The sequence below is a fragment of the Podarcis melisellensis genome (genome assembly GCF_964234715.1).
Source record: "Podarcis melisellensis genome assembly, chromosome: 13".
Classification (NCBI taxonomy): Eukaryota; Metazoa; Chordata; class Lepidosauria; order Squamata; family Lacertidae; genus Podarcis; species Podarcis melisellensis.
The window spans coordinates 10238294-10252793 of NC_138545.1; the positions used below are offsets into that span (position 1 = coordinate 10238294).

Consider the following 14500-nt stretch of genomic DNA (forward strand, 5'->3'; position numbering starts at 1 on the left):
AGCACAGCCATCCTTTGAAATTCACACCTCTTCCGGTTTTCTGCAACACAGTTTTTCAGCCAAGTAAAATGTGCATTCAAATATGAAATGCATCTGCATCTGCATAACATATACATATATTGATGAGAATAAAATAGAAAAATGAATTCTATTTTGGAAAATTGGAAGAAAAATGTAAATTTCATATGTAAGTGTGTGTATAGAAGGGGAGATTCACACTAATTTTCATGAGGAACCACTCCTGCTAAGGAGGTGAGATAACATTGCGACATTTTGTTGCAGGTCCTACTTTTCATGCGTGTGAGAGAGATACAAATTCTCTGTGTAAGACACAACTTGTGAATCTCTCTCTCTCTCTCTCTCTCTCTCTCTCTCTCTCTCTCTCTCTCTCTCTCTCACACACACACACACACACACACACACACACACAGAGGTTGCCATATCTAGAAGAGCAAATAAGAGGACAACCCAAGCTGCTGCCAGTCCGAGCCGGGGAATGAGGTGCATGGGCACCGCGGCAGCCTTGCACACCCCTTTCCCTGGCTCAGGCTGGCAGAAACCACAGCAAGCAGAGCAGCCTATGTCTGTGCCCGAGCCACCTGTGCCCAAGTCACCCCACCTCCACCTGCACATTTCCTTTAAAAGGTAAAAATCCCCCTGGATGGGCATGTTGGTCCCCCCAAAGAGGACATGTCTGGGAATTCCCAGACTTATGGCAATCCTAACACACACAAACACACACAGTTTAATGGCAGACAAAGTCCAACAAACAAGCGACATGTGATATGCTATTTATCTCATTGCTTACAATATCAAATACAACTATCTGTGAGGTTTATTCTTCCTACTTACTTGGGAGGACAACCAGCCTTGTCCCAGACGCGATGGTGAAATCATAGTTATTGCCCACAGCAACACAACCCTTTACAAAAACCCATCAGTGCTAGGCATTGTGTCAGGCCAGCAAAGGTGACTAGCACCCTGACATTCAAGCAGAGGAGGTCAACCACTTCATATTTCCTCTCCCAGAAGCTGGTGGGTGATGGCAATGGACAGTGCAGTTCTCTATCGTGATATCCAACTAAGTCATACTCAGAGGAGACACCCTTCAAATGAATGGAGTTACCATATTTTTCCATGTATAAGACTAGAGTTCCCCCCCCTAAAAAATAATGTCAAAATTAGGGGGCATCTTATACTGTACATGGATATATATCCCCCCATTTTCTTAAATCTGAGTCTCCCAAAATAGGTGGTGTCTTATACATGTGGGCCTCTTATAGATGGAAAAATATGGTATGTTGCTTAATTCCATTGATTTCAATGATGCCTAATGTTTGCGATCACCCACAGAAATTATGCATACATATGGATCAAATGGTGAATTAGCTGGAAGAAAGTAGCCCTGTAACTCAGACAAAAACAAGAAAACCAAGATGTACCAGGAAACATCATCGCTGCTGTCCCAGGTCCAAGGGTGACTTTCCACATTGACCCAGAATCCACAAAAACTACAAATCACCCACATCCTCTCTGTTTATAATATGCCTTTCAGTTATGGATATAACATACAGAAGTTTCAGAAGTTATGGATATAACATACAGAAACACCTTCATTTTAGTCAAACACACAGGCAATAGATGATATGGTATTGATCCCATTCCATACATTATCAAATATAATAATCTGTATTGCCTTTTCTTCCTACTTACTTGGGAAGACATTCAGTGTTGTATCAGACCCAATCGTGAATTTGTTGTTGTTATTGCTCACAGTGACACAACCCCTTACAAAAACCCATCAGCGCTAGGTGTTGCTGTTGAGCCAAAACATTCATTAAAATGTCCATCCACTGCATTTTCATCACTTTGTTCCCCATCCCTTTTCCTTCTGTCTGACACCCCAGGTTAGAGCTGTGCCAGAAGTCCCAAGTTTGATCCCAAGAATTTCCAGGCATTGTTACGAGAGACCTCTGCCTGAAAAACAGCTTTACCAGTCAGTGTGGACAATGCTGAACTAGAAAGACCCATGATCTGACTCAGGGTGAGGACACTTCTTATAGTCTCCAGAACACCATTCCTTATATAAGGCAGTTTCTCACATTCTGAAGGTTCCCTCCTAGACAACAGATTGCCAACTCCATGGTGGGAAGAGCCCATATTTTAACTTACACAGCTCCATAAAGGTGGGAGGATGCCTGTTTTAATATCTGAAATAGTAGCCAACAGAGGGGAAATTAAGCATCATGTTTGCAACATTTCACATGGACTTACTTGGTGTCACGATCAATCTAGTCCGACTTCCAAACACTGGCTTATTGTAGCCACTGCCAGACTCACAATGATCTACACCCTTACAAAAAGTAGACAAGGCCACAAGGAAGTCAATGAGTACAAAGACAACTCTTGGCAGCATGCAAAACTGAGGGCTCATCAACACATTTGCCTGACCCACGTTTTGATTGCATTGCATTGAATCTGAGAGCTTTCCTTTCCTCCCACCCACAGCTATATAATCCAATCTTACTTGCTGTATTGAAGTTCGGCTAAGCAGAAGCTCTCTTCAGATTTTCTGTGCATCTGATTACATCTAATTCAGAAGGTAAACTCTGGTGTTCACAAGGAACAGCCATGGAACAACAAAATAGATCTCAGACCCAAGGGAACTGGTGGTACACAATGCGATCAAAATATGCATCAAGCAAAAGTTTGGATGAGGCTTTTCTGGCTGCTATGAACATCGCAGACTCGGATTTTAATACTTCTTGATGGGCTGCACTGACAGATAAACACTTGCTTCTTTTTATTTTACTTTTGACTCCCCTTGTCACCTCTGTGACAAGGTTGTTTTCTACTATTAGAATTGTGCTGATAATTTATTTTAATAAATACCAATATTAACAAGGAGGACACACACCAGAGGAGTCCCAATACAGAATTATGGTGTGTGTGTCTGTGTTTGTGTGTATGTGTGTGTGTATGGAGGGGGCTACATTTTAATGTCTGAAATAGTTGCCAACAAAGAGAGTTGGGAGTTAACCACAACATTTCTGCTTCTCAGACATACATATTGTAGGTACCACTAGACCCACTGTGTTCATTTCCCTTACCAAATATCACACACACAAACACACACACACACACACACAAAGAGAGATAGAGAGATAGAGAGATAGAGAGATAGAGAGATAGAGAGATAGAGAGATAGAGAGATAGAGAGATAGAGAGAGAGAGAGAGAGAGAGAGAGAGAGAGAGAGAGACTGAAGAGGAGAATATAGAGAGTGAGTTTTTAAAAAACTAAATGGGGGCTTGGAAGTGATTCAGGTCAGAATCCTGGCAAGGGGGTGGGAGTGCAGCTTTAACCCTTTGTAATTCTGTTTCAGGCTACTGTACCCACAAACACACACACACACACAGTACATTTCTGAGCACAATTCAAAGTGTTGGTGTTGACCTTTAAAGCCCTAAATGGCCTCAGCCCAGTATATCTGAAGGAGCGTCTCCACCCCCATCATTCTGCCCGGACACTGAGGTCCAGCACCGAGGGCCTTCTGGCGGTTCCCTCATTGTGAGAAGCAAACTTGCAGGGAACCAGGCAGAGGGCCTTTTCAGTAGTGGCGCCCACCCTGTGGAACGCCCTCCCACCAGATGTCAAAGAGATAAACAACTACCTGACATTTAGAAGACATCTGAAGGGATGTCAGTTCAGGGAAGTTTTTAATGTGTGACATTTTAATGTATTTTTAATCTTTGTTGGAAGCCGTCCAGAGTGGCTGGGGAGGCCCAGATGGGCAGGGTACGAATAAATTATTATTATTATTATTATTATTATTATTATTATTATTATTATTATTTTCCTTAGTTGTGTTTTGGGAAACCTCTGCTCTCCTCTTAGCTTGTAGTTGCCTGCCAGGCATGTGCAGAAACTTGAACAAAAAAGTCCCTGCTTCAGTAGGGACTTCAGTAACTGCTGGCAGTTCAGCTGGGAGGGAGTTTCATACTTCTCTCTATCATATACCACTTGCTCACCTTTCCCTCTGAACTAAAAAGCTCTTAAATATTGCAACATTTGCTCACAGGAAGATTTCTACAGTTCCTTGATTATTTTAGGAGCCTGTTTCCGAAACCTTTTCAGAAAGGCCATCACATACCAGGAATCACAGCCAACGTTGTCCCCGTCCCAAAGGATATTTTGCTGCCTGATGTAGATTCACACAGTGATTCATCCAGTGGCAAAAACCCTGCGGTCGTTCACAGATCTCATCTGAATGTATCTCTTTTAAGAGTACAGCAGTGGAGCCCATTGCAATGACAGCTGAACACTCCCCCCCCCAAGCATCTTGTTAGGGATGGGGGGGGCAGATTCCGTTCTCTTCACATTTTAATGCAAACCTACCTAATTCACATTTCCCCAAACAATATATGAACGAAAAGGCAGCTGACATTGGAAATGCAAGCTTCTCCGAATTTTGTAAAACACTTTCCCAACCAAAACATTGAGTAGAGAAATGCATATACTCATGGAAGGTCTGTAAAAATTGTGTAAGTGGTGAAAAGAACGAATAAAAAAGCATTATATTAGGGACCGCTGTTTGAAAAATGTGCAAATTAGGGGAAATTGCATGCAAAACTGTGTATATTAGGAGGGATGTACACTAAGATTATTGTGAATTTTCATGCAGACATTTCTTAAAATAATAACCATATTGCTGCAGATATGTGATGGGCTGAACTTAAGATAAGAAAAATGAGAAACCAAATATAATAGAATAATCCATCTCTATGTTTCTTACACATGACTAGATGTGAAATGGAGCCAAAAATGGACTTTTTTCCCTGCTCTGTATACTTACTTGGTGATACAACCAGCCTTGTACCAGATCCCAAAGTGAACTTGGCATTGTTGCTCACAGTAGTACAGACCTTTACGAAAATGCATCTACTTACAGTGAAATCTCATACAGATCCACTCAAAAGCCAGTTCCATTCAGTTCAATGGCATGAGGTTGCAACACATGCACATTCCTGTTTCATAGCTGCTGGGATGAAAGCAGAGGACTCCCTATAACTTGTTAAGATATTATTTTGCAATTGCTCTGTCATCCTTCTGCTCACAAGAAGAAAATGTCCCTAAATGCACTCTCATTTCAAAAATACACACTGTGAAAAACTCTGTTCTATTTTGTTGGACTCCAACATCCATCAGTTCTCCCAGCCAGCATCGACAATGGTGTGGGGGGGTGACAGGCACCTCAACCCAACATTTGAAGCTTCACAAGTTCCTTACTCCTTCCTAAAGACATATCTGCCCACTGCTTTCTGCCCAGGCAAACATATATCCATATGTTTGGAAAGCTCATTATCCGTCTTTCCTTCCATGATGGGGGTTCACCACAGCCCTATCCTATCAGTCTGAATCACTGAGCCTCTTGGGCTTGCCGATCAGAAGGTTGGTGGTTCAAATCCCTGCAACGGAATGAGCTCCCGTTGCTCTGCCCCAGCTCCTGCCAACCTAGCAGCTCAAAAGCACACCAGTGCAAGTAGATGAATAGGTACTGCTTTGACAGGAAGGTAAAGAGTGCTTCTATGCACTCTGGTTTCTTTCACAGTGTTCCGTTGCACCAGAAGCGGTTTAGTTATGCTGGCCACATGACCTGGAAAGCTCTCTGTGGACAAACACTGGCTCCCTTGGTCTGAGAGTGAAATAAGTGCTGCAACCCCATAGTCTCCTTTGATTGGACTTAACCATCCAGGGGTCCTTAGCTTTTTTTACCTTTTACCTTATCCTGAGCATATTTGACATGGCCAGGCAATAGATGTTTAGAGTCTAGTAAATAAAAATGTGTTTACTATCCCATTCTTATTGATTGCAGGATTGATTTGCAAAGCGTGTTCTCCATAGCAGAGAGCACGTGTTGCGGTTGGGGAAACAGGCCACCCTGCAGTGACTAGGCAAATTTTTATGAGGAACCCAAGCCTTTAAGTGGTTAACTTTGGGTTGCTGGGGATTTTTGATTGTTGCCAATTTGGAGGAGGGGTCAGAGTCTTTAAATACAGGGGCCAGACGTAGGACGTCCTCTTGGCCATTTTGCACCGGATCACCCGCCCTCCCTCCCTTTTATAGGGTGGTTTTTTCATGTTCGCTTGACCTTGCTATGCCTGTCATGGGGTCGTTCGCCTTGGTGCGGGGGCCTGGTAAGAATTTTGCCATCTGGCTGATTGGCTGGTGCCATTTGGTTTTTGCCTACTGCGTAGCAAATCGTCACAACTTGTAAGGTTGGCGGTTAGGCATTGGTTAAATTGGTGCTTGGAGGGGTAAGTGCCTATCCCTCCAAATGATGCGAAGGGAATTCCGTTAAAGGAATCCAGGGGCTTGCCATTCATTTCGTCCTTGTCCCCGGAGTCGGACTTGGGCCGTGCAAGCCCCACCGGAACATGAGGGTGAGAAGTGACGGACTGTTGCCCGGCCTCATTTTCTCACCCAATACTTGTTTCCCACGCTGGCTTCCGTTGGTGTCCGGAAGGGCCAGCTCTGTCCTTGAGGGCAAGGACAGATAGTCATAACCAATGCCTAAGCAACCACTCACATTTTTTGTATTTGAATAAAGTTGTGGCCAAAATTATGCCAAAAACCTTAAACAAAAAATCATGTGTGAAGTGTGAATTTTTTGGTGGTGGCACTGTGGGACTCAACACGCAAATACAAAGCATGTGTGTCTAAGACAGTGGAGGGAATGGAAGCTTATATAAAGAAACGAGTGTTCTTCCCAAGGCTGGCAGTTATTAACTTGTTGGAAACTACAACGTGAAGCTAGAGATGAGGTGAGATTCCCCCCCCCCCCCGGATTCGCAACTAGGCACGATGGACCAAGCTACTTGAACCTGCTTGGTCCTGAAATACCTGGTTGGATTGTCAGCATGGCCCCTTGGCCAAAGATCAACTTTCCAGCATTGCCTTGTAATACACAGTGAGAAAGCACTTTACAAAAACTTCAGAAGCATAGCAGCTAGCAATTGCTTTTCACTCTTCCCTAAAGTATGCATTGGGGAATAGGCACAGCTCAATGATGGAGCATCTCTGAAGGAATATGGGAAGCTGCCTTATACAGAATCAGTCTCAACATCAAGCCCCAGTTTCTTCCAGTAGGGCTGGGAATGCCCCTTCTTGGAGAACAACCACAGTCAGTGTGGACAACACTGAGTTAGGTGGGCTCAGGACATTGCAGTTTCCTATGTTCCTGATCTGAGGAGCATTAGGATTTGCTGTTTACTTGATTGTTGTCCTACTGAAAGGAAACACTTATTAGATTGTACACATTCTATGCTTTAAAGAGCCCTGTTTTGGTGCAATTGCATTTGCTTGTATTGGTCTCTTGTTGCCATTTCCCTCCTCTTTATTCCAAAACCCACATTAGGACAATTATTTTATTACACCATCCAAAATGTCAGAAAATAGTGTGCAAGCTTTTGAGTTCTCCAGAACTTTACATCAGGCTAGGTGAAGAGTTCTGAAGGATTCAAAAGCTTGCACACTATTTTGTGGCATTTTTAGTTAGCCTAATAAAGATGTGTTTTCACACAAACCCATCTGTATTTTGGATTTTTTTTTCTTATGAGGCAATACATTTAGTTTTTGTGTGACTTGGAAATTTCTCCTGGTTGTCACCTTCACAGTCAACACTTTTGATTGTAATGCTTGTGAGGACAGAGACCAGGTTTTGTCTGGTTGTGGGTTTTTTTGCTTCTGCAGTTTTTCAAAGAATGTTGTACATTTATGATACTAAATGATCCATTCAACTTTAAAATGAGACTAAGAAGATAAGAACCTTCTTTAAACAAACACCAACAGTCACCCGCTTGAGCGAGTTATAAATATAATACTAAATGCAATGTAAAAAGTTTGTTCCCCGCTTTAGAACTGTAAGAGATATGCATTGTGAAAACATTTGGTTTTTAAAGACTTACGTGAATGAACAGTCAGCCTTGTTCCACTTCCAAATGCAACTTTCCTGTTTCCATCATTATCACAGTGAAACACACCATTACACAAACTCATACTTTGAGCCACACTGACTGGAAGTCAAATGGATTTTGTGGGGGGAGTTCTCAAACAATCTCAAACAATTTATATGCAAAGAGAGAGAGAGAGAGAGTTTCCACCTAGAGTCTTCTTTTGTGGAGCAGAATCCTATGTGTGCTTACTCAGAATAAAGTCCCATTGTGTTCAATGATGCTTACAACCAAGGAAGCATGTTTAGGATTGCATCCTCTGTCGTTCAAGAATCTCCCACTCTACAGAATGACATTTCCTTCCCTTTGATCCGTCATTTCTAAGATTAATCATGTTTTAGGAGATGATTTGGGAGATTATTTTTCTATCTTCATGTCTCTATGGGACAAAGCAAGGGTGAGCCAGATAGTGATAGACAGTGGTAGAGGAAAAATATACCTTTGGTTTACAATGGCAAAGGGTACATCCAGATTGTTGCTACACACAGTGACTGAAAACTGCAAAACCATTGGCATCCTTTCTGTTTCTCATGTGCCTTTTGTAAATTATAAGTTGACACCTCTCTCTCTCTCTCTCTCTCTCTCTCTCTCTCTCTCTCTCTCTCTCTCTCTCACACACACACACACACACACACATTTAAGGCAACGAAAGCCCAACACAGGGGCAAGACAGGGTATACTCTTTATCTCATCATGTAAGCTGTCAAATGCAACTATCTCTAGTGTCTGCTCAGCGTACTTACTTACTCAGCCTTGTACCAGACCCACAGCAATACAACCCCTTACAAAAAGCCATCATAGAACAAGGGTAGATGGTGGAGCCCTTTTCCACCTGAGAACTACGCCCTCGAGCAGGCTACCTTCCATCCCAGGGGTGGGTGGGACCAGAGAAAAAGTGTTCAGAATAATAATAACAACAACAACAACAACAACAACAATAATAATTTATTTATTTATACCCCGCCCATTGAGCTGGGTTTCCCCAGCCACTCTCGGTGGCTCCCAAGAGAATAGTAATAGTAATAATTTATTGTTACTGTCTAAGACCAGTTCAAGATAATAACAACAAAGTGATAAAACATCAAACATTAAAAACTTCCCTAAACAGGGCTGCCTTCAGATGTCTTTTAAAAGTCAGAGAGTTGTTTATTTCATTGACATCTGATTGGGGGGGCATTGCACAGGGCAGGCACCACTACTGAGAAGGCCCTCTGCCTGGTTCCCTGTAACCTCACTTATCGCAGGAAGGGAACCGCCAGAAGGCCCTCAGAGCTGGACCTCAGTGTCTGGGCTGAATGATGAGGGTGGAGACGCTCCTTCAGGTATACTGGGCCAAGGTCATTTAGGGCTTTAAAGGTAAACACCAACACTTTGCATTGTGCTTGGAAACATACAATGGGTGTGACATCTCTCTTTCTATGGTAGGCTGTATTCCAGCCATGGAAAATCCTGGGGTTTCTGCATCACTCCAGAAACTTCAAATGTTCATGGACAAATCAAAATCAGGCTGAAGAACTCAAGTGGGGCACAGAGCAGAGCTGGTGAGGAGGAGGGGCTTAGAGTCTTGAGGGCCAGAAAACGAGACCAGGTCTGAAGTTCACCACCCCTCCCAATTCACAGATTGGGCGGGGACTGGGCCATGATGGAAGCAGCTCCACAGATAATCCCCACATAGTATCTCTAATGGGGAGGAGAGCTTTGAATCATGCTGCTTTGCATCATTTGCCTATTTGGCTGGCCAGCCCCTTTCTAGAACCCACACACTTCTCATCCCAAAAATCTGCATGAGTTCAAATCTTCAGTTCTTTGGCTTGCAACATAGCTTTGGTGAGGAGCTTGTGTTGCAGCCACACTGAGTCATTGCCCCTTGTCTCAATATAGTTCGTGTTCCAAGTCACAACATTGTATTTCAAAATAATAATAATCAAATGTTCATTTTGGAGGAACACCTTTGAGGTGGGATCACTGTTAGGCTCATTATTATTGAGGCCAGTGTTGTATACACAAGTCCGTGACTTGACCACAAGACAGGAAAGAACCAGGTACAAGGAGGTTTCTGATTCCTACATTAACAAATGGGTTGAGTAAGTTGTACTTAATGGACTGTGGTTGAAAGAGAGATGGTGAGGTGCCAGGTTGGGACAAGGTGGTTGAGTGGAGGAAGAATAATTGAGATAATGTATATTTGCCTATATATTCTGCTCTGGCAGACTCTTTGAACTCTGTCCAGCAATCCAATACTGAATTTGTTGTGAGCCTCCATATTATAATCCTTAAGGGGAATTTCTCAATTCCTTATTATATACTGCTTCCCACTAGCTAAAATTTCTGTGTGCCCTCAATGGGGAATTTCTCCAACACTTTCATAAGACTGGATTCTAAATTATGCTTGTCAGTTTGAATACACTTTGAAGTATTAATATATCATAGACAGTTACATGCATTATCCTTTTCTTTAGAAAACACTAAACCAGAAGACGAGTAGGGAGCTGGAGGAGAGAGACCTGCAACAAATTATTGTAGATACTCTAGTTCATCCTTGACCTACTTCAGGATACCCTATTCCACTCACATCCAACTTTTCTATTTCCACCTTGTAATAATCAGTTGGCAATCCACAATCACTGTTTTCAAAGATACTTATCTACATTGTTTTTTTTAAAAAAACAAAAACAATTTTGGTACTGTGGGAAACCCTGGGTGCCCCCAAAATCTGCTAATGCCAGTCTTTTGTGAATGGATGCTGCTGTTTTGGCTACATGAGAATCCACACAAACACACCCCTTGTACTTTGGAAATAGAGGGGACAACACCAAATGGCTATCATGGCCGTAAGGGGCCAAGGAGAAAAAGAGGTGGTGAAATTTCTAAACTAGGGCAATGATTTATTCTCAATGACTCATTCATAAAAAGTGTGATGTGGGTGTCCCTGAGGTGAACCTGCAGCTCACTGAAGAGGATCAAAGCTCTTCAGGTTTTTGTGCAGCTCGCCTTGCATTTCCCACCACTGTGTCACTTGCAGCACAATGGTAGATCCCGGCGTCCCCCATCTCCACTTTGCTGATGGACAGCTCTGTAGACAGGTTGCCTTTGTCAGTGTCAATCTCCAACCGTTTGTTCTTCTCAGTTTTAGAGTAACTGTAGATGACTAAGGAAGGGGCTGCATCTCGGGTTTGCTTGTACCAGAAGACCGCATCATAAGTAGAGACTCCATGTTTGCAGAAGATACGAGCTGTTTCTCCAGAAGAAAAGGAGACTTCAGAAAGTTGAGAAGCATCACCACTGACATCTTTGCCTGGAAAAAGAAAAACCATCATTGTTCCATAACTTCATGGCTCTTCAACATGTCTCTCAATACCAGATGGTGAGCTTTCCAAGTGGGAAGAGTGCTGTTGTGCTGACATCCTGCTTGAAGATTTCCCAGAGACATCTGCTTGGTCCTTCTAAGAACAAGATTTTTGACTAGACAGAATATTGGTTTGACTCCACAAGGTTCATATGTTCACATTACCTTGGAATCTTCCATAGATACACAAAACACAATTGCCACGATGATCTTACTGAGTACAGTTAATAGTAATAAGTCAATAACTGTGTCTAATAACAGCTACACGCCAAGAGTATGTAATTCTAAAAATCAGTAGCTATACATTTGATATTACTCAGTGACAACTGCTAATAAAAGTTCAATTGTGTGAACAGTTCAATTCCAGATCCATGCCAGCTTCTATTACTGGTGGTACTGGTAATAATCATTGCCATATGGCTTCTCCTCCTCATAGTAGCAGGAATGGTACTTGCTTATAATGGTCATTGGACAAATGGACAAATGGAATCCACTGAACAGATAGAGAGAGAGATCCCAGAGGGAACAGCAATGTAAGTATATGTAGACATATGTAGTATATGTAGTATAAGTATATGTAGCTACTTTTCTCCTCTTGTTAAGGGTTAATATTTTCCGTAAGTTTTGGAAGCTGCCGTATACTGAATTGGTCCATCTAGCTCAGTATTGTCTACACTGACTGGCAGCTGCCCTCCAGAATTTTCAGACAGGAGTTTTCTCTAAGCCCTACCTGGAGAACCCAGAGAATGAACCTGGTGTCCTTTGCATACAAAGCTCTACCCCTGAGCTCCGTCCCTTTCCCAAATTACTAAGGATTCCCCAACTTACACAGCAGAAATAGCCCAAGGAGAATCCACTGAGCTGGGTGGACTCTTGAGGTCATTTTGAAGAACGCGAATGCTCTCACCAACGGATATCCCTCCTAGTAAGGTGTGGAAATTCAGAAGAAACTAAGGTCGCCGTCTTCCCCAGTTCAATGAATTATCAATGTGTGCTTTCTCTTTTCCTATTTTTTTAGCTCTCGCCTGCTAGTCAGAAGTAGGATTGTGAAAATCTTAAATTAACACAGCTAGAATAAACCACAGCTGGTGAAGGCTCTTGTGAGGCAAGAATGAGTCCTCATTGCTATCTTGTGGAAGAAAACAAAGATAGCAGGGTTGCTTACAGGCTGCGTTTGTGGCTTCCGGCATGTGGTTTTCTTTTGAGCAGATGGGTTTTTAGTTACACTGGGGTCACATCTATGGGTGCTGTCAGCTCCCTTTAACAGATCTGACCTTATGCCAAGGGTCTCTCAACACTTTTGGGGGGTACATTTTGGAATCCAAGAATCTATGGTGGACACCACAAAGCACTCGTCTCACAGATGGAAAAACGGATGCTCAGAACACACATGCACCTCATCACAAACCAGGTGAAGCATTTACAAAAATAAAACACCCTAAACCAAAAAAACACACCAGGCAATCTTCCCCGAAAGACCCCTATTTATATATTTTTTAGAAATAAAAAATTCAGAGGATCAGGGGTCCTTGATATCCACCAAGGGAGATGGCCTAATGGCGCCACCTTGGGGACCCCTGAAAGTGATGGTTTTGAATGCCAGTGATGCAATGAGTTTCTAAGAAGACCAGAGAAAGTAGGCACAATCTGTTGTGTGTATTCTACATCAAAGGTGTTGATGTGTTCACAATTTACTCTTGGGTTTTCTTTAACAGACTTGCAGCAGAGTTTCCTTTTAAATTTATATCTTTATTGTTTACAAAAATTTACACTGGTCGAATACAAATAAAGTAACATAATCCTTTCCTCTTCCAGCCTTCCAGACCTAATGCTGACTCATGCTCATTTTCACACTGACACTTTTACACTGACCCTTATTGATCACATGTCCTTAATAAAGGCACCTGTTTGCTCCGTAGGTTTCTCTGTTGCTTAGCAACCTGTTCGAGACAATATTCCAACAAAAGGTTGGGCAGAAGCAGCAAAGTTATGATAAAGGAGGTTGCCAGTTAAAGCACAACACACACTAGAAATTCTTAAGTTATTATTATGATTTATTAAATTTGTTTACCACCCCATACCTGCAGGTCTAACATTTTCCCTAAGGCTTATTCTTCTAAGAAAATCTCTGAGTTTTCTTTTTTCTCATCCTGCTAAAAGTCCCTCTTCATTCTACGTTCTTAACTACAACCGTTCCAGAATTATTATGTATGTTTTTATTTTTCAAATTGTGGATCTGCTTGCTGCCTAAGGCTCCTTCGGGAACAAGAGTGTGATATGAATCCTACTAGTAGCAGTAATTCAAGACAGTTACTTGAATCATGCTTTTCTTTAGAAAACACTAAACCAGAAGATGAATAGGGAGGGGGAGGAGAGAGACCTGCGACAAATTATTGTAGATACTCCAGTTCATCTTTGCCCTGCTTCAGGATACCTTATTCCACTCACATCCAACTTTTCTATTTCCACCTTGTAATAATCAGTTGGCAATCCACAATCACTGTTTTCAAAGATGCTTTTCTACATTTTTTAAAAACAACCAACCAACCAACCAACCAACCAACCAAACAAACAAACACAATTTTGGTACTGTGGAAATCACTGGGTATCCTAAAATCTGCTAATGCCAGTCTTTTATGAATAGATGATGCTGATTTGGCAACATGAGGATCCCCCCACACACCCCTTGTACTTTGGAAATAGAGGGGACAACACCATATGGCTATCATGGCCATAATGGGCCAATGAAAAAAAAGAGGTGGTGAAATTTCTGAACTAGGGCAATGATTTATTCTGAATGACTCATTCATAAAAAGTGTGACGTGGGTGTCCCTGAGGTGAACCTTCAGCTCAGTGAAGAGGATCAAAGCTCTTCAGGTTTTTGTGCAGCTTGCCTTGCATTTCCCACCACTGTGTCACTTGCAGCACAATGGTAGATCCCGGCGTCCCTCATCTCCACCTTGCTGATGGAAAGCTCTGTAGACAGATTCCCTTTGTCAGTGTCCATCTCCAACCGTTCTTTCTTCCCTGTTTTAGAGTAACTGTAGATGACTAAGGAAGGGGCTGCATCTCGGGTTTGCTTGTACCAGAAGACCCCAGTATAAGTAGAGACTCCATGTTTGCAGAAGATCCGAGCTGTTTCT

At 42.4% G+C, this 14500-nt stretch overlaps 1 protein-coding gene across 4 annotated transcripts in view; it reads right to left on the reverse strand.

The window, feature by feature from the left end:
- Positions 1-14500, reverse strand: part of LOC309354949 (T cell receptor alpha chain MC.7.G5-like) — a 109052-nt gene that overhangs the window by 64010 nt on the left and 30542 nt on the right. The window contains exons 1-2 of one of the 4 annotated variants that reach the window (XM_081885264.1): positions 12186-12379; positions 11028-11306 (exon numbers count right to left, since the gene is read on the reverse strand). The exons of the other annotated variants lie outside the window; for them this stretch is intronic. Coding sequence (XP_081741390.1) covers positions 11028-11306; positions 12186-12240 — 334 coding nt within the window. The 5' untranslated portion in view covers positions 12241-12379. Of the gene's footprint in view, positions 1-11027; positions 11307-12185; positions 12380-14500 lie in introns of those variants that run through there. 4 annotated transcript variants of the gene reach the window in all.